The following is a 21,080-nucleotide window of genomic DNA, read 5'->3' on the forward strand; positions in this document are numbered from 1 at the left end:
TGTAACTGACGGGTTGGAAAAGAAATTCAAATTGATGCAAAGATGAATTGTGCTTAAGCCTTCCCCGGGAGATATTTCTTAACTGTTCTTTAACACTTCCTGGTGGCAGAAATTCTGTAAGTTTCTTACACATTATATACTGGGGTAAGATATCTGTAAAGCTGGAAAGATTTCCTTTCCAGATATAAATATTGGCTCTATATTCTATTTGCTAGGTTTTACTATATGAACTGGCCATGGGATATAGATCCCTTTTGTAAGAGTCTTCTGCATATATCAAATATATGAACTTGATCATCTCTTTTATTCTAAACAAATACATATTTTCAAATTTTTAATGTCACGTTCCTTCTCTTTTTTATAACTTCACGCTGCTGCTTTTATCTGAACTCTCTTTGTTTGCCTACATTAGAAGTAAGTAAATGAAACTGGGCACAGTGTGCTGGCTGATACCTCACTTCTACAAAAATAAAAAAAAATAAGAAGAAATGTACCTCCATGTGCTGTCAATGCACTAGAGGGGGCAGCAGCATCCCATTGTTGATGCAGCTTGTGATCCTCAGTAAGTTCATAATCCTTTTTCACAGATTTAGAGCAGTTACTAGGATCCTCTTGACAGAACATTTCAGGATTTAAGTTATATCAGTACTATAGAAGAAGGCATGGTGGCATGGTTCCTTTGGTGGCAGTGGTTTTTTTGTTTGTTTTTCTCCTCAAAATCTGGAACCACATTTCATTTTGTAGTAAAGGCAGGGGAGAGGGAAACTATCTACATTTGAAATGCTCAATATCAGAATTCTGAGAGACTGATCTTTTTTTTTTTTTTCCATCCTTTTTTCACTCCTCTCCACGCCCTTCTCTCTGCCCCCAAATCCGTGACACTGAAAAAGAGGAGATTAAAGACCAGCATAAAGAGCTCTGCAGAGACTGACTGCAGAGGTCACTCTTCCATAGAGAAAAAAAGTTCTAAGACTCGTTTTTTTCCTTGGGAAAAACAAAAAACAAACAGGAGTTTCAGGAAAGAATGCCATAATACAAATCTCTCCATTGGAAATTCTCTGAAAAGAACAAAAACTGGTTTAGGAAGATCAAAGAATTCTTGGTTGTTATCGTGGGAGCAAGGATGCATATTTAGTCATGGGGTCAGAGCTTATGAAGGAGAACCAAGCATTCTTGTTTTTCTAGGACCATTTTGAATGTATTTATTGTATTTTGTTTCAGATCACATTTTCCAAATAAACTTACAGAAAGAAATGAATACTTATATAAGTTAATCTACCATGTCTGTAAGGAAACTCATTAAAAAATAAGCTGAGCCACCACTAGAGTTTCCAGAGCAACTAGTATTTTCTACATCTTACACAGATTTCATCTGCTGTGAGTAAATGATCTTCTATGGCAGGAATCTCAGAAAAACAAAAGTGATAACATATCTGTGTGTTATTTGGATGAGAGAGGGAAAAAACAAGGGAGAGTAGAAATTGTGAGTGTAAATATCTTTTCTGGATTATGCTTCAAATGTCATGTAACTCTGAAGTCAAGGAAGTGATTTGTTAGCCCCAGTAAAAGTCTTATGCAATTAATTGTACTTGTGTGTGTCATTATATTACATTTCCAAGAAAATTTTCCAGTGAGGACAGATACTCAGGAATCAGTGGCTGCAAGATACATAATTTGTTATCCATTCAGATTTGCATCAACCAAATGGCTGAGACATGTCACTGTAAATGGAGCTCTGGGTCCTCTTTAGAAGCATGTGAAGAAAAAGCTCACTTTAGAACCCAGTCTGTATAAACAAGACTCAAATATAGAGTGGTCAACTTGATCTGCATAAAAATGAAGTGTAGTCTTATTTGGAGTTTTCACCCAATAAGGCAGTACCTCTCCTAGTGTTTAGCTTGATGTCTTCTCTGTGGTCACAAGCATAGAATTGTCCCAATGAAGGCATAAGATTGTCTAAGATTGCCTCACGTCTCATTTTTTAAATGAAAAAGGTCTCTGTGTTTGAATCCAGGCCTGTTACTGAAAAGCCAAGTAGCCTTATTTTTGTTTTGCTGTTATGAACTGTTTGAATTTCCTATCCTTTAAAGCTTGTTATCTAGCTATAATCACTGTAGAGACTAGTGTTTAGAAGGATAAGGAAACAAAAGCATTGTTATTCTTATGAGTGTAAAATTGTGCTAAGAATCAGCGTAGTATTTGTTGCAAAAATAAACTCAGTTACAGGAAATTCTGTCTCCCCTCCCTCGCCAAAGAGTTTGCCCATGTGCAAAACAGATTTAAAATAAGTAAATTAATTAATTACAATATAAAGCAAACAAACAAACTGACATGTTTCTGGCATACTTTTAGTTTCAGATGAGTTCAGAAATTGCAGATTGAAGGCAGCTTCTTTTCCAGAAAACCTTAAACTATGCTGGTTTATAACTCATAATTTATCGTAAGTAGAAGCTGCCAAGGTCTGTTTTTTCATACGCCCTGAAAGGTGCATTTTAGGTTTTTGAAGGTTAATAAAAGGTGTTTTTCTCTTCAGTCTTCTTGTTCATTCATTAACAGCTATACGAACACAGTTATCCTGAAAGGCCATATGGAACGTATTTGAAACAATGGTGAACAGACTTTTGCTCATGCTACTGTTCTATATTTTTAAGTTGCAAAGTGAATCTCACTAGCCTGTCTCCCTGAGAGCAGTATCTATTTTAAAAATCAGATCCTTGTCTTAGTCCTTGGCTCTCTGTGGTGATAAAGTGCTGTTGGACATTCCATCAGGGTAGAGTTAAACACTTTCTCTACAAAATGGAAGAGAGATACCATCTTTCTTTACCTAAGAATCCTTAATAGATAAAATATACAGATCCATCTTGTTCAGCACAGTAGGCTAATTCTGAGGCAGACTTGAATTGTAACTTTTGGGCTAAGCAATACTTTTCTCCATGTCTTCTGTTTTCCACGATTCTTTTTATTCTTCTTATTTGTCATCAAAGTCATTTGATGTTGAAGAACAGCATTCTCATTAATTCTTCTCTTTCAACTTGAGTTCATTGTCTGATCTTAACTTCCTATTCTGATATCACAATAGCTTCTGTTACTATTTCTGAAAACATGGTGTTCTTGTATTGAATCAGTAATGCACAGCTTCGTGCCTTACGAGGAGCTGTCTCACTTAGTGCGCTTGTCTTTGACAATAGATTGCTGTGGGCAGTAAAGTCACCATGACCTTGCTGTGTACTTTGCCAGTGCCCGTGTAGCTGAGTGCTGCTGCTGCCTGGTGGGTTGGCTTCTGCTGGCACAATAGTTGGTGGGAATATTTGCTCTCAGCTGCAGTAGATGCTGTTGCAGTCCCTTGTATCAATTCCAGAGGCAGTACGTGGATTAAATGAAGGACCTAAACCATGCAAGATAGAAAAAGCTGCATGTGTTTCATAAATTACTTGTAATTGGGTTATAAAGATTTTTATCTCTTTCAAAGGCAGGTTGAAATAAGCTCGTTTCTTTAGAAATTGGCTGAACATTACAAATTCAGAACATGTATGATGGTCCCAGTAATGCAGTGATTCAAATGATAACTCAAACTCGTGATGTATAGAAATTATTTGTGTTACCAGCTACTGTGTATACAAGTGTGAGAAAAAGAATAATACCTTTGTTACAGTGCAGGGAAATATACCCAGAAATTTGAGTAAAGGGAATGCTTAAGAGGTTCCATGAGGTTATTATCCAAATGTTGTCCTTGAAAGTTTGTATTTCTTCACAGAAACCGACAGCAAAGAAATTTCATATGGGTTTCTATTATGACAGCTGCTATGCTTGTGGTTTCATTTTGTGAAGCTTTGCCATTTTGAACAATACCTTATTTTTTCAGTTCCCAAAGTTTTACTCAATAGTAGATTTTTAAGGAGTTGTTCAGCTTTTTGTATGAACTGTGCTATTCCCAGAGGAGAAGAGTGGGCTGGTGTATCAATGCTGTATGTATTATTCCTGCTGATTCATTACATCTAAAACCGTTCAGATGTTGGAGTAACACATTTCTTTGCTAATGGGTATATGTTCCGGATCTTAGCTTGAAAGAGAATCACGTGGAAACATCGATATATATAATTTTGGGGGTTGCTTAGTAGCGTCCTGTAATCCTTTCCCATTTTCTACTTTTAAAAAGCAAGCCACATACTTTTAAAAATTCATTACCAAAGTCAGACAGCCCCCCCTCCTCCCCCCCAGTTATTCAATTCCTGTTATTTTTGCTAATGTAATTTTGTTTTAGCAATCAGATTCAAGAGTTGCTAAATCATCTATTGAAATTGAAATAAATTCTTTTCTATTCATCCTGGGGGTTAGTAGCATGACATTTAATTGTTTTCACAGCAGAGTAATAAACTGTAGAAACTAAGACTAAGGCCATGGTACTTTATTGTATGTACCACTGCAACTTTTATAGCTACACATTTGAATGTCTGTGCTGGTTTTGTGGTATGCTTTGGCACATACTCCTAAGGCAAAAATAGGTATGCGTAGAACAAAACTGAAAGACATCTCCTAGATGTGTGATGCAGTTACATGTATAGTCACCAAAGAGTGCCTTTACTCTAGTTAGGTGGTTTACCTTTGCTTTTGTTAGTAGGAGGTTCTCCAGAATCTATACCCTGAAGACTTATGCCCTGTTTTCAAACTCTGCCTACCTTTTCTGTAAGAGTCATGTTTTGTCCAAAGTTTTTTTGTTTGTTTTTTTATGACACTTCCTCTGACTTTTAAAGAGCAAACTTAATTGTCTTTGTATTGCAATCCTTATGTAAGCCAAGCAGGTTTAGTTGCTGATACAAATAAGCTTTCAGTTCCCTGAAATTCCAAGCATCCTTTTCCTGTTTTTGTGCCAACTTGAATCATATTTCTTGCAAATGGATTACCAGATTTGCATGCAGCAGTTCTGATGAGGTCTTACCAGTACCTGATGCTGTGACTTGCAAAATGTTCAAGCAGTTTAATAGCTGGACTTCTTCTCTTGTTCTGATTAGTTGTTTTCTGTAAAACAGTAAATCTTGCATCATTTCTGTAATAGTTGGTGTTTGTGTTCTTGTTCATTACCAGACTGAATCTGTTATTTGTTTTCTTCTAAGTTTGAGAAAGAGTAGAGGTACTGAAGATAATTGCTTTGCTGCTTATTTCAAATGTAGGATGTGCTATACTACTCCCTGAAAATCCCTGACTAAATGAAAAGCTGCAAAATGAGCTCACGCAGTATCTGACAGAAAGAGTCTGTATAAGACAGAGAAATTATAAATGCAGTAGTCTTACATGGACAACACAATTGTGTACACACAGACATACACATAAACAATCCACTGACAATAATAATTAGTATCAATTTATTATTTTTTCAAGTTTTTCTTTCTCTGCTCATTAAGAAAATTATTTATTCACTCAACAGTAGAAAAGAACTCCAGATCTGTTTTCTTCTTTTGGCTGGGATTCAAGTTTTCAGATTTTTTGGTTGTTGTCCTGATCCGTCTTAAAGAAATGTTAGGCTTTGCCATTCAAGTCCTGATCCAGTAAGATCTCGTTGTTGTCTTATATGTAAACATGTGAGAGCTCCAGTCTAACAAAGTATATATGTGTGCTTAACATTACACCTGTGATACTTCTGTCTTCAATGGGATTAGTAACATATTTATAATTGATCGAATTTTATACTCTTTGTTGGCGTGAAGCAGCTAGGATTAGAAGATAGAATTGATGTTCACTATTAACTAGCAAAGTTAATCCATTGATCACCTCACTGGAATAACAGTTTATGCTTTCTTTTTCTCTCTTTTTTTTTTTTCCAGTGATGTATGTTGGTACATACAGTGGTAGTATTACTTCTATACTTGAGAACAAGAGAGACTTGGACGTTCAAAGCATCTAATTCAGAGCAGTTTAGGGTCGGCCAAATTGTTAGTCTAAACAAATGACAATATTAAACAGATACTTAAAAAAATAATTTACTAGTGGTTCAATTAGAAGTGAAGCTGTAGTTAATATACAGTTGTAGTGCTGCAATGGAAATGGTATCTGGTGAGTTGCAGCACATTCTTGCATCTTCAAAATGATCTTTTAAAAGTACGCTGAAAGTACAGTAAGCCTTGGTGTATTTCCAAAGATCTGTGTTTGAGCTACATCTCTATAGATAAATTTTCAGTTTGGTGTGAGACTGCATTGCCAGACCAGCCCCGCAGATACTCAGTTTCTTGCCACTGAAACTTCTGAGTGAACAAAGAACAAGGATGACTTTTTTTTTTTTCTTTTGCTCTGCCAAAAGAAATCAGTATGTGAAGTCCGCTTTAAATATATTGGAAATGCAGTCTAATTAAAGAAGTCAAGCTATTTACTAAAATATGATTGAAGCTGTTTCCTTGCAGAACAGACAAAAGAAGTTATTTTTGGTCTTAGGAAAACAAGCAGTGCATGAGGCTGGCAGTTTTACAGAAGTGAAGTTTGCGAACAGTAGTATTATAAGTATTCCTCTTACAGCGTAAGCATTATGCCATGTTAGTGCATATGTTTTTCATGGATATTGCATTGCAAAGGGAATGTTCAAGCACAAAAGTAAGACCGGTGTTTTAGATTTGCCATACTGAAAATAGTATCACAAGATCTGTGCTTTAGTGTTGGGGAAATTGACGACAAATGTAGCCCAGTTTCTGATTTTTTTTTTTTAAGTTTTAAAAATATATACCATGTTGTCTAAATGATTATTCTTGTTGTTCTTTAGTTTTTGGAATTCTTTTTTCTTAGCATTTTGTGTATTTAAATAAAGATATTAAAAGGTGGGTTGTTGAGTAACATAAATGTACCTTAACTTTGTGAAGCTTTTATGTTCAGAAATTCAGCTTTTCTTTAATAACAGTGTAAATCTAGATAATTTTTTTCCTAATTTCTAGCACTTAACTTGTCTCTCACTCTGCTCTTCAGCATGTTGTAGGTCCCTTGACTCTCTTGAGATACTTTGTTGTGTTTAAGTCTGAACTGAGGTTAGAAGGCAAAACTATAATTTAACTTTATTGTGTAATATGAAGCTGAAGCAGACTGGATAGTGCATAAAGTACTATTGTTAATTGTTGCTGAAAAATATACCTCTTTGATTCTGAAGAGAAAGATACAAGTGGTTGCAAAACCCGAGAAATTCACCTGTATAGAAGGAATGGTAAGGATGACTGGTATCAAGTATCGTTTAACTTTTCTCTGGATGCTGACTGCCTTTCCAAGGATGTATGAGAAGGACTACGAGTGAAATGATTGACAAAATAAAAATGGAGGAGAACCAGGAACTCCTACGAGAAAGTGTCCCCTGTGCAAGCGTGGAAATGCTTGTTTTTCTGTTCAGCCTGAATTCCTGTGGAATCCCCTTTGTGATTCTCCTGAGCAGAGAGAGTTGGGGTACAGGGTTGATGGCAACATGCTTCAGCTTCAATCCTGCTGCCTAGGAGACTGTCCAAGTTCATGGGAGTTTCTGTTTTACAAGAGGAACAATATTTCATAAATGTGATGCTGTTCCTACCTCAGTAAGCCTGAATGGTCCCTTGTGTAAGAAATTATAATTCCTTAGTCTTCCTTGCCACTCAGAAACTCCCAAACCTCCTCTGAATAAACTGACACAATAGGATTTCATCTTGAAATTGTGCCTTTCTCTGAGCCACATGGTGCTGTGTGCATTGTTATAATGGATTAAAAAAAAAACAACAACAAAAAAACCTGCAAATCAGATTCTTTTGCATGGAAGTTTTTTAAAGAAGTTGAATTTTAGATCATTATTGTCAAGCAGGAGTGAAATGACTTAGTCTCCTGAGGATCACAGGACACTGAGTGATATGGGAATGTAGACAGGAGAGCAGGGATGGCTATAAATAAACAAAAGGAATACATTCAGTTAGATTATAAGAAAATAGTGTCATGCAAGCAAAAGAAGTACTCTTGGAGCAGGAAATTTCCCCCAAATTTGATGAAAGAACAAGGGAGCGAGAAAAATAATAATGTCCTTAATGAATTATGTAAAATCTTGCATTTTCATCAGTGTGGCTGTTATGATTTATCAAAGGGCAGTAACATGTGTGAGAGATATGATTCAGTAGATGCCTCGACGTATAATTATTTGTTCTAGAATTGTGCCCCTTGTGTTGACCAGTTGGAATACTGCTTCTCATAATGCCATTTTATAATGGTAATTATAAAACTTTTCTGGAAACTGTACAAGTTATAGTTTGCAATAAAGTGGCATATTTCATATTTTACAGGAATTATTATTTCTTATAAATCTCATTTGAAAGTTCAAGGATGCTACATCCTGCTGAGCCATTGGGTGTTTCTATTTTCAGTACTTTGTGTGCTACTCGAGTCATATTGATTTCCAAATACTATAAATCTGTACAAAACAGGAAGAGTGTAATAGCCTTATACAGTAGTTGAGCTGTTTCTTTTTCTAATTAGAGTATTTATTAAAATTGAACAAGAATAGCATAATATAATAAGAAGCCGCATTTTCTGTGTTTGCAACCCAAGCTACTGTTTGAACTTATTCCAGTTGTTTCTTGTCATTGTTAAATTGTAAGCTTTATCTACTGTGAAAGCAAAGTAATGGAGAAACTTTCTTTTAATATCCCCTCAGAAGCTAGGAACATACAATATGAGTAGGGCAGAAGAGAATAAATCTTAACAACAGCAAATAGTTGAATAAGGAATTGTTGTCCTTGTGTCTGTGTTATCTGTGTGATCTAGTTAACTGTATTTCATTACAATAACCGATATTCTGGGACACCAACTTGCTATAATTAAGCTACTTTTTGTTTTGGCTACCCACATGTTCTTAAATACAGGACTTTGATAAACTCGTGGTTGTGAAATACTGCTGGCAGTTCATACTTACCTGTTGTGTGAGCAAGGATGCCTGCAATGTTTTGACTTACAGAGTAAATTAAGAAATGAAGCAACAGTGTTTTCTTCTGATATACATGGATACTAGAGTACTTCCCTTTTTCTTAGGCAGAAACCCAGCGGTACCTGCTTTGTTCCCCTCTGGAGGTTTTAAGTTCTGAGACTTGATGGTTCCAAGTAGCTGTTCATTTCCTACGAGTGATCAACAGTCTGCCAGATTTCCTGCTCAGACGTTAACTATTCTGGTGGAAATGGTCCAATAGGGTTTATTTTTGTGCTGTTACGAGATTTTATTCACTTCTCCTCGAGCACGTCTGTGCCGTTACCCGAAGGACAGCAACAAATGTCAGCACTGCTGTGCCGCAGGAGGCTGGAGCCGGCACCGTCCCTGTGCACTGTGCTCCTGTAAGGCAGGGAAAGGTCTCCTCCTGCCGACTGAGAGATTCCCACCCTGGGAGAGAGAAATGGGTGCAGACTCAGTGCTCTGTGTTTTGGCTAACAGCATTTTGCAATGTCCACCTGGCCTCTAGTATTCGTACGTGTACTGGATTGCATGGGATTGGGTACTCCTTTGGGACACACAGAGGTGCACCTGAAGGCATTGGCTGTCAGCTGTTTATATCCCACAGGCTTATCCTTTACTATTAATTAATGGAATTCTTTTAGTTTAAAGAAGGAAGAAATCAGCAGGTTATACTTACTAATATAAAGGGTTTATTAATCAGGGTGGTGCCGGATGGTTTGGACCTTATCCAAGCTGTGAAAAGCTAACTGGGCTATTTCTGTAGTTCCTCATGAACTTTAACTGTAGTAGTTGCTTATGTACAGGCAAATCTCAGTGTACATTCAAACACAGGTCAGTGTTAACTCCGAAGATGCATAATAAACTTGAAACAACAGAATGTTAAATCAGAATTTGCCTAGGCACATGTCCTACCACTATCTGTCTTCGTCTCATACAGCTGGTTCCTGCTCTTTAATAATCTTTAAAATACAGTCTTGTTCCAAATTGGTCCTTCATTGTTCTTGCATCCTCTGCTCTGCAGTTTGGTGTAGCTGATGCTAAGGTCTGCCTCTGGGAGGATACGTCAAGAGTGTGGACTGTGCAGTGCTGAACAACAAAAAAATGGGAGAATGATGTAAGGGCAACAAGTAATTAGTGCATTCTGTATTCAGAAGCCTCTCCTCAAAGAATCCAAGTATGGGGATAGAAGGATTAGGCCTGTGAATTAAGGGCCTACCAGGAAATTTGTTACGTTGAAGACCAAGGATATAAATGAATAAAAGATAGGCTAACTTGGGGTTAAAATTATTCACTGGTGAATACCTGGTGTACCTTTGGAAGGTGTATAGAGTAGCTAATACAAAAAGGCTCTAGAAACCAGAAAGTGCATGATTTAATGTGTTCAGTTTCCACTGAAGGATTTTCATTCTGCTTTTCTGCAGTGATGCTTCGCTGCATTTTCACTGCCTCTGCAGATGCCCTGGCAGCTCTGGGCACAGAACACCTAGGCTCCGTGGGGCAAAGTGGTGACACATCCTCCTCTCCCTGGCAAAGTCTGGACTTTAAGTAGGTATAACAAGTTAGGGCTTTTCCCAGCACAAGGTTTACTCATCACAAATTACACCAGACTTGCCTGGGGTTTCATTCTGAGATGCTCCTTTCACTTTCCCCTTGCTATACTTTCTGAATTCATTGTCATATATGCCAGTAGGCTATTAGTAATTCCATGACACGAAGGCATTTTTGTTCATCTCTAGGGAACCTTTGTAGCTGAATCATTCCCACACAATCAATTCAGTTCAGCCCTGAAAGGAGGCATTCTTGATTCCTTGGGATAAATATATACTCTTTTCAAATCACAAGATGCAGCTCTTCCAGACTCCTCTCACTAATAACTCCACTAGTTACCACACTGAGAGTTAACGGAGTGAATGCAGCTAGGGTGTTTGCAAATATGTGCTGGAATGTAAATGTGTGAATGCAGCATAGACAATAATGCATTGTTCTAGTTCATTCACATCTCTATTCATATATCTTGTAGCAATTTTCAGGCCCCTGAGAACCATCTTCTAGTCCAGCCTCCTGGCTATCACTCCTGTATGGTTTTGTCAGGCTGTGGCTTTCTTCAGGAGTTCATCTCCAAGCTCCAAAGAAATGAAAGGATGGACAACCTCTGCTAATTGCAGAGGTTTTCCTATCTGTGAACCCTTGTTGCTGACCCATTGCCAGGGACTGTTGGCAGATCCCTGACTTCATAACCGAGGCCACATTACAGGGATGACAAGTACATTATTTTTCATTGCCTGACTGTCGGAGGCATGATCTGAAAGCATCTGAGACACTACTGACACGCTTGAACTCCATTAACTAAGCTTTGGGACATTGAAAAAGTATCAGACTTAAAAGTGTATTTTTATACTTTTTTTTCTCTCTTCACTTCTCGTAGGAAAACCTGAAAGAAGGCACTAGGAATCTCTGAATAAAGCTTTTAGTTTCAAGTGTAAAACTGCTGAAGTTCTCGTGTTTCATTTGTGTGTGCATGGCTCAGCAAGTCCTTACAGGCTGTAATTCAGATGGAGGAGAGTCTAGGAAGAAGGAGTTAGCACATGAGGTGCTGTAAGGGGAAATCTTAAGGGCGGCCAATTCAGGAAGAATGCTTTCGTTGAACTTGAGTTTTCAGTACTCAGTTAATGCCAAACCATAACAAGGGTTTGAATATTAACTCCTTTACTGCGTTTTCCCAGAGTGTTATATATGCCCTTCCTCTGTTTGTTTTCTGTATGTGATTGAGTTGTGTTTTGGTGAGCCAGAGTCTCTGAAGACTTAATATTTTGAGTTACTTTATCCATGGTATTTTGCTGGCTTATTATGAGTACAATGCTTGCCAATGCTCTCTATTAACTTTCATAGTTATCCTCACAAGCGGTAATTGATCTTTTGGTGAATTTAAATATCCTTTCTTCAAAGGCATGCTGAGAGATTTTTTTCTTCTGTGTCTGAGTGATAATCTTCTTTATTATATTTACTACTTTTAACAAAGCTCTGGTTTCTCAGCTAATTAAATTGTTTTTTTTTTCTTTCTTTTTTTTTTTTTAATTTTATAGAAGTATTTTCATCTTCAGCTTTTTTTCACTTCTTGAGATATTTTGAAAATTAAAATGATAATATGAAAAAGCCACAAGACATATGTTATCCAGTCTTGGTTTAGACATTTGTAATAGATTCTTGAGCCTCAAGTGAGAACACATCAAGAAAAGTTTAATTCACTTAACCAGAATGACGAAGGAAGTTTGTACAGCATTATACTTCATTTTGACACAATTCTATTCACATTTTAATTGAATTAACTCATGATCTATGTATCCATGAGTTAAGATTGTATTAATTTCCATTTCTTTATTCCATTCGATGCGTTTCAAATACAACATTTTAAGAGCAGCTGTTGAGGGGTTGTACATCATGCTCCTATTCTGTTATCCCCCGAATGTTGGCATATAGATTGCATTAATAGAACACATTCCAGTTGAAATACTGTCTGAATAGATTATTTTTAGTACTATATATATGTTACAGAACTTAAAATTTAAACATTCTTTTAAATCAGTGTAATGATCTATACTGTCAAGCCAGGTTAAGTCAGCAGAAATTGTCTGAAACTTACTTAGAGATCCCCAAAGAAAAACATGCCATATTTCCTTCTCGAGCAGGCAGATATTTTTGTGTCTTTATTATAAAAAAAAAATAAAATATGTAGGAAACACTGTTTTTCCTATGCAAACATGAGTTCTTCTGTCTTGCTAACTGCAATATTATAAAGGTCTGTTCTACATGGATTCACTACTCTGAAGGCTTTGTTCAACAAAACAAACCACGGCATTTTAATTAAGGGCCTTTAGGTCTTCTTCCGTATTCTGTCCTCAAAGTTGTAAAGTAAAAGGATTTTGCTATTTTATTTTTAATTAGGAAGAATAATTTCTTCTTAATCTTAGAGCACAGTTCTCTAGTGAGATGCTGTGCTATGCTGTTTTGTTTTGTTGACAAATGGAGTATTCTGGATATTTGTTAGTTAGAGTTACTAGTTTTATCAAGCTTTGAACATGTTGGTGTGCTCTTACTCATCCTTGGCATTCAGTGTTTGAGGAGAGTCATGGCAACTAAGGTCATCGTGAGCTTCACCAATCAGAGACATGTTTTTCTAGGGATTTTCCATTTCAGGAAGGGCATCAAGGTTTTGGGATAATAACAGGAAGAAATGGATAGCAAGTGGAATGCCTGAATTTTGAGGGATGAATTTTATTTTATTTTATTTTATTTATTTTTTTTTCTATTTTTTTTTCCGATCAGTTCCTACTGGAAACTGGCTAAACAATAAAAAAGGTGAACGGATTCATTTGCTGGAAGCTGTATAACAGAAAATTATGGGGATGGTGGGAGCTTGGTAAGTTGGAGCCGTGTCAGCTTTTGCTGGAATTTGGGAAATAAGATATTTCTGATGAGCAGCATTGCTGACAGACAGCAAAGAGTTGCAGCATATTAGAGACAGGGAGCCAGCATATGGACTTTTATGTAAATGGTCAAAGGCATATTGGTGAGGGCTAGACTTCATCAAGAAGAAATAGAAAAGAAGGGACCTTATATTTCAAGGTTTGAGATAAGTTGTTCTTTATCACTGCATTCAAGGTAACTATGCTTGCTAAGGACAAAAATCCCTATGGTATGAATGTAAAAGTGCCTTGTAATTGAGAGGCAGAAGGTTCTTTGTGATGGCTGTGGACAGTTCATAGTAATAAATACATTTCTCCTAATCATAAGATAGAGATACGGTATAAAAGTTTTTCAGACCTCTCTTACAGAGTGAGTTCTTTTGGAATTAGTAGGATTTTATTTATTTATTCTTCTGCAACAGTTCTTCTCTCCAATGAGGCTAGGACCTTCAAATGTCAAACCAAAAGAAATGAGTCTGAATTCAGTATCTGAATTTCTTCTAAAAGGAACCCAAAGATTCCTTTTCAGTTTCTGAAGAGTATGGAAAGGTGGAACGTGGTGAAGAGACTACTGCTGCTGGTGTTTTCATTGTTTATTTGTTTCATTTTCATTTATTTTTTTTATTATTATTTTTAAATTACGGGTGGTTAGTGTGTGAATATTGTATTATGATACAGGTTCTGCCTAGGCTGCTGAATTGGGAGCAGGAGGCTATATGGCTTATGAGATAAAGAAGTTTACCCGAGTCTCAGGAATTGAGCATGCTGCATAAAGCGTATAGAAATCTGGCAGTTCAGAGTATGCTGTGTCAGTGTTACTGCATGTGATGCTTTACTACTTGCATTTTTCCTATTTTATTTTTTTTACCTTAGAGAAATAAGACACTCTTTGTCCATTTTTATGGTCTTTATTCAGGAATATTTTTAATAAAACGAATACCCTACAATCAGCTGTCATCTAGGCAGCATAAAGTAATGTTCTTATTCATTTTATGGATTTAGAAGAAAAGGAATGGAAAGTGAGGGAGACTTAGCTTTAACACAGCAAAAATATTCAGCAGTTTATAGCCAGTGTGGGCTTTTGAGATGCTTTACTCAATTTGATAAATTATTCACAGATGACTGCAAATTCTAGCCAAATTGCTTATTTAAATGCATCATTACTGGACACCTCGCCAGCTTCTCATCCATTTCAGCACGGTTTACTTCTACTTCATTTCAAGGCTTACTTAAGAAAACCACTTTATTTTTCTTGGTTTACTGGCTGTGCTCAGAAAATGACTTTACTACTCTTTTAAAGCCATTTATGTGTTGTTCACATTGCAACAGATAAGTTGTTTATGAGACTTTTTTCCTACTTACCTAGGCCTCTTTATATGATAATGCCTAAAGTAGTCTATTGTTTTACGAAGAGTAGTTTATTCATTGATTCTTAGATTTTACCTTAAACATTTGGTTACTTGGGTATTTTAGGCAGAATGGCTAAGGATTTCTGGATACAACATATAGTACGTGTAATGTCTTTTCGTGCTTAAGTGTTTTAACTGCAGTGTAAGTAAAAATAGCTTGGATTTTGTGTTCACAACCCAGTTTTAATTGGCATGTTGGGAATGCCACAGTTGTGGTCCAACCCTCCACTTTGGAGAGTAGGAAACCAATTTCCAATAGGAAAAAAAAAAAAGACAACTTTATTACATCTTCTTTCATATTAATTTTATATGATTACAAAACCCACCAACAGTGAGAAATAACAGCTACTTACTGTGCTTTGTCCTTTGCAACAAAAGGCAGTTGTCTTTATCTTCCCCTTTGTCTTTATCAAGAAGGCTGAGGACTGTAACAACTACAAAGCCTTGTTCTTGTCTAATACAAGGTATGGAAAAATAGCATGCAGATAGAGATCTTGGTTTCTTGCCCAGGAACATGTCAAACTCCAAGATAACCTGCACGACTTTGTACTTCGCCCTGTATGACAAAGCAGCAAATGTTTGGCCAGCTGCCACCCAGAAGTGCTGGTAGCCTGGAGGCTTTGGCTAGCCATCAGGCAGCCTGTTGGCAGCATCTGGGAAGCCAAAGCTCCCCGCAGCCCGTTGTAGTGCTGTGATATACCTGGAGTTCAGAAACCCCAATGTCTTCAGAGTTCACCAGCCAGGGATGTCATTGGTTGGGAAGTCCCAAAATGTGGGTGTCCTGGTACTTGGGCTCTGCAGCAGCCTTCTGGACAGATTGGTGGAAAATCTGGGCTGGGAAACCCCAGTAGCCTTGTTTTTTTGATGGTGTTCATGCCCAAGAGATGGCAGAAGAGCTGTCAGAAAAGCAGAAAGGTTTTTAGCTAAGCTTTTTTCAGAATCAAAATTTTCAGCAGGAAATGTCAAATCAGCACTTTTTAGCAGAAGGTTGCTGTACTGAAACAATCTTAGCCAGCCTTATTAAAAGTTTACAGCCTTTCTGCCTGGAGAAGAAAAGAGAATTGAGGCAGGTAGAAGTCAATGATACCCCCTTTTCATCTGCGTGGTTACAATACTGTTGTGGTGAAGTCTAGGGTAGGTCTGGAAACCAAAACACTCACAAGAAACTCAGGACTTGGGTGTTTGGTTCCTTAGAAGGAACTTGAAACTGCATAAAAGGTTTTGCAGTTCATTTTGGATTTTTTTGAAAATGTGAAGGACAAGGAAGGAGAATATACATAATTCTTAGCCTCCTCATAGTTTAATCCTAATTTAGCCTGTTGCAGGTGACAGCAATGGTTTTGCAAGGTCTTGTGTCACCCAAGTTGTTATGCTCATATACAGCAGTTGAAATCTGAAGCATTTTTCATGCTTACACTACTGTTCCTGAATATTTCTTCCACTTCTAAGCTCTTGGTTCAAGGTTGTTTTTGTTTTCAATTACAGTTTAATAATAATAACTTAATTTCAATTAATTATTTGTTTTTTAATTACCAGCATACCAGAGAAAGGCAGAATGGTTTGTGCTGGGTCCATGTATGTTGTAAAGATATGGCTGATGAGACCTCTTTGCAATCTAAACAAGATCCCTATGCATATTCTTGACTGATTTTTCACAAAGGTTACCTTGAGCACAACTGTTATCTTTGTGTAATATTAATTAAATGATATATCCCAAAGTGCATCAACAGTGAACAAATAAAAACAAGCAGATTGCTACTCTTATTAAATTATCTCCCTCTCTTTCTCCTCATGTCTGCCTAGGATTGATATTTCTATTTGGAAATGCCAGATCCCAAAGTGGATGTTTTGAAAAGTGAATGCTGTAATGTGGCAAGGCAGATTTAACTCGAAAGAAGGAAAGATGGCATGATAGGAGAAACAAGTGGCAGGAAGCCAGAGGGCAGAGGCCCACTTCCCGCCCTGCTTCTTTCTATTCGAACATCTTTCTGCAAGTCCCTTAACTTTTACTTCTAAGAACATGCTGCGGTCTAATGCTGTTATAGTTCGTTGTCCTGTGAGTTGAAGTTGAGGTGAGAGTACAAACATCCACATCAAGCAATTTATGATATAGTAAATGTGGATTTAGAATGGATGACAATATTGAAAAGTCAACTAGATAAGAGTAAAAAAAAAAAAGTTAGAAATTATCTTGTAAATCTTTCACCAACAACTGCAAGTAATATACAGTACAGAGTAAAATATCCTTACCATTTCAAGATGCGTTGAGATGTTTGAAACTTTAGATTGTTGTTACGTGCTGCTACAGTTCTCATCTTCTGTATTAAATCTATATTTTACACGTGCTGCTTCTTTTTCTTCTCTTTTTCTCAATATAATTTGTCTGCAAAGTTACTTTTAATGGTTCTATGTAGTGTTAACTCATTTTGGGCTAAGTAGCACTGTTTCTTTCCAAATATTTCTGAAAGCACAGTTTTGCTGTTATTTTTCATCTTTAAATATAATTTATTCAAGCTTGATCCTAAGCTGTCACTTCCATAAACTGCTTCGCTTGAATTTGCATCGTGCCTTTTATCTCATTTTTCTTAGTGCTTTTCCTCATTAATATGTGAATGTACTACTTACTGCATGGTTTTTCATACAAACATACACTCTACAAGAAATCTGAAGCAAGCTTTGTTACTGTTTGGCGTATAGCTCTTCTTTCTTAAAAAAAAAAAAGTTACATATTTGTACACATTTTTTTTTTATTTTTGAAGTTTGCTGGTTAGAAATCAGAATGTGCCCCAGTCAAGTCCTCAGTTTGTGATTTCTGAGGAATGGCAGAGTTTCCTTACTTAGTTATGAAAACTTTCTTAGTTACTTATGAAAGCAAACTTTCATTAAAAACAATGAAACTTGTTTTCAATCAAGTGCAGATTGTTTAGTTATATACAATTACTGAAGTGTGAAAGGATCCTTCTCCTGCAAAATCTCCTAAATTAGGCAATACAGTTTAAGTGTTCTTCAAATATCCATTTGCAGAGTGAAGGCACAAGAAGTAAACTAAAATTAGTTTCTGGTGTGTATCTGAAAGAAGCATCAGAAGACTTCATTTAAAGAAAAATTTGAATAAAGTAAGCTTCAGGGGGTTTTGATATGCAGGCAGTAGGAGGTAAGAGATGAGATATTATGGAAACAGATATGAGGCCTGCAGATTTTGCATTAGGACAAGATCTGACAGTGCATATTTTTCTATTGTATGGAAATCAGTCCTGTGGTGGTACCAAAATTAAATATTCTGCCTGTGTTCATTTAGCTGCAGATTGGTCCTTTTGGGACAATGCAGAAATAAGAACAAAACTGCTTCTCAGAGACTTTAAGACTTTTTTCCCTTTGTACCCAAAAGAATTAAAAGAAAAAGTAAAACATGGATCAGTGAACTCAATTTTTTAAATTATTTTACAAAACAATACAAATTGTAAGGAATGAATCATCTCATGATATTTCACTTCTTAAAAATTTAATGAAAGAGATTATTCAGTGAAGTAACCTGCTGTGCCTGTTTCACAGTGACAATATACAATATTCTGTGAAGCTATTTCTGGTATCACTGTATCTAACATGGTTTAGGATGTTTGGTGGAAAATAAGGTGTAGGAGAGATGCTGGCTAGAGTACCCAGTAATCTAGGGTACACTAGGGTGCACTAAAATCTCAAATCTAGGGTACACTAAACTGATTCTGGACAGAGTAAATTTTTATCTTACAAGCTGTCAAAAATAGTAAAGCAAAATTAACAAATGGATGGTGTGACCATCTGATACACTATAGCATTGATCCACAACAGTACAAAGCTGCTTCTAAGATTGTGTAGGTTTGATGAAGTTAAGGAGCGTGTTGCTGTTAATGCTGTACTGGAAGTAGAGCTGAAAGCTGTATGGAGTTTTGGGCGTATTATCAACAATGCTGCAAACAATAGGCAGGGAGCAAGACATATGGGAGACATTTGCTTGTTAAGTCTTGAGCTGCGTGATTTCAAGATTCATGGGAGATTTGTGGTACTAGCTAGCCTTCACTGCCAATGGACTTTTGGCTTATTTTTTTAATGTTTGTTAATGTTTAGCATGCTTTGAGAAACTAGTAGTATCTAATACTTCTGAAGATTTCTTTGTTGTAATATATCCATTGATAACGTGCTCAGAAGTGAATTCTGGTCCTGAGTGCATCACTCTTCAGATCACAGTTAAGAATCTGGAACTAAGTGATACCTTGGGCTATTGATTATTTCCTCGTTTCCATTACATTGCTACGTCACACAGCTCCTTCATAAATTCTGTGATCTTCATTATAAAATTAGTTATGAGTTTTGGCTCCATTACTGTGATGAGAAGACTATTCCAGGCTTCAGTGTCGTAGTGTTCAGGAACCTTCCTTTGAGTCTGAGTTGAATATTTGGCTTATTCATGTCTTACTTGTTTTAGTTCAAATGTTCTTTTAACCTAACAGCTTTCTGTCTCATTGATGTTTAAAATGCTGCTGTATTTCTGCTCTGTAAGAAACTTCAAGAATCCTGAAGTGTAAAAGAATACATAGGTCAGGTACAAACCATCTTCAAGCACCCAAATCATTAATTGCTTTTAATTTCTCCCTGTTTTTATACCCACTACTGATCTGTATATTTGGTGTACAAAGAATGCAAGCTTTAGTGGGATTACCCCAGAGATGTGGTGTTAAACACAGAGTGCTCAGTGCTCCTTAGAATCTGTATTCTATTTCTTTTTTCTAGACACACTGCACAGCTTTATTCTTGAGTATATGGAAGTCTAAATATAGTATTTCTCAGTGTATATGGGCAGAAGATTTGCAAGGACTATCTATGAGCACTGGACTTTCTAAACATTCAAAGCTGTTACTGCAGTAGAATTCTAAGTGATATCTGGAGCAGTGGTAAAATTACTTTACTTTTGAGGTGATACTAAATTCTCCAGGTAAGATGATGTCCATGTCATCATCACAGATTGGTGTTAGTTCAATTTCTTTTATTTGGATGAATCTCAGAAAAAATGTATTATGCATGAACTCTTCAGACACACTATGAAATCGTAAACCATCCAAATGTTGAGCTGTTCTTTATAACACAAAAGCCAATAAATTTGTGGAGTTACCAAATACTCAACTACTTTTGAAGACAAGGACTAAGGCAATATGTGCAGTCAGCAAGTTCTTCATTTTCTTCATTGCTGCAAAGAAAGGATGAAAAAACAAAAACAAAAACAAAAAAACAACCACCCAAAGCTGTCAATGAAGAAAAGTTTAAGAGAAGAGTGAAGATAGTCTCAGCAATCTGTGTTTAGGACTGTTACATAGGCAGCTGAAGAGATGTGGCAAAATCTTTGACTAGAACTGTGCTAAATTCAACTGTGTTGAATTTTATAAGCATAGGAGGCATGAGCCAGGATAAATTTAGGGAACTGTTACTGCTAACATAAACAAGTGAATAAGTATAGATACTGTTTCTGAAAATGCTGTAACATACTCAGGGAGAAAAAATAATTTTCATCGTGTTCAAGTGTTTCCCTATATGTAGTATATGTCTCTTGTAGACTTTATTCCTCTATGTCTCTTTTCTCTCCTGCCACACACAGCTTTACTGCAGAACATCAAACTTAAATATTGAATATTATTTTGTGACTCAAGATTCATGAAGGCACTCATTAGAGCATACTGTGTTTTTATAGTGTTCCTGTCATATCTTTTTTTTTTTTTTCCATATTAGGACAATTATGATCTTGCCTATTGTTTATTAATATCAAAAATCAGTAGAAATAATTAAAATATATACATTTTCTAAATAGTGTGCTGTTAGTTGGAGTGGTGTTAGTTGTAGTGTAATAAAATTGCAGACTGAAATCGGAGAATTCTATTAAAGGCAATGAAAATATGTCATTGTTCTTAAATAAGTAGATTTTTTTAAATAACTGTAATGATGCACATAATATTGCTGGTGATGGGAAAAAAAGATAGAGCTGTAGAAAGTAAATAAATCTGGATTTAAACAGTTAACTTGTGGTGATGATTAAATGTTGCTCTTGTTTTATCTTACTTATCTTACTGTAAATTTAAGTACACTACTCAGTTGTGCTTAGATAAAATTTTAGGTGCTCAGGTCCTATTTAAATAGGAAAAAAAAGCCAACAGTAAAGTTTCCTTGATCACGTTGAAGAAGGTAAGGCAATTTGGTGGATATTAAGGCTCTATGTGCTATAAGCATTATTTCACATTAAGTACTTTTGGTTTCAAT

General features: G+C 36.3%; 1 protein-coding gene across 4 annotated transcripts in view; it reads left to right on the top strand.

The window, feature by feature from the left end:
* Nucleotides 1–21,080, top strand: part of COMMD10 (COMM domain containing 10) — a 120,299-nt gene that overhangs the window by 57,534 nt on the left and 41,685 nt on the right. The window contains exon 6 of one of the 4 annotated variants that reach the window (XM_066988703.1): nt 1–21,080. This exon is cut by the window's right edge and continues 17,988 nt beyond it. The exons of the other annotated variants lie outside the window; for them this stretch is intronic. Within the exon in view, the coding sequence (XP_066844804.1) occupies nt 1–9 (9 nt within the window). The 3' untranslated portion in view covers nt 10–21,080. 4 annotated transcript variants of the gene reach the window in all.

This window comes from Anser cygnoides, chromosome Z (assembly GCF_040182565.1).
Source record: "Anser cygnoides isolate HZ-2024a breed goose chromosome Z, Taihu_goose_T2T_genome, whole genome shotgun sequence".
Lineage (NCBI taxonomy): Eukaryota > Metazoa > Chordata > Aves > Anseriformes > Anatidae > Anser > Anser cygnoides.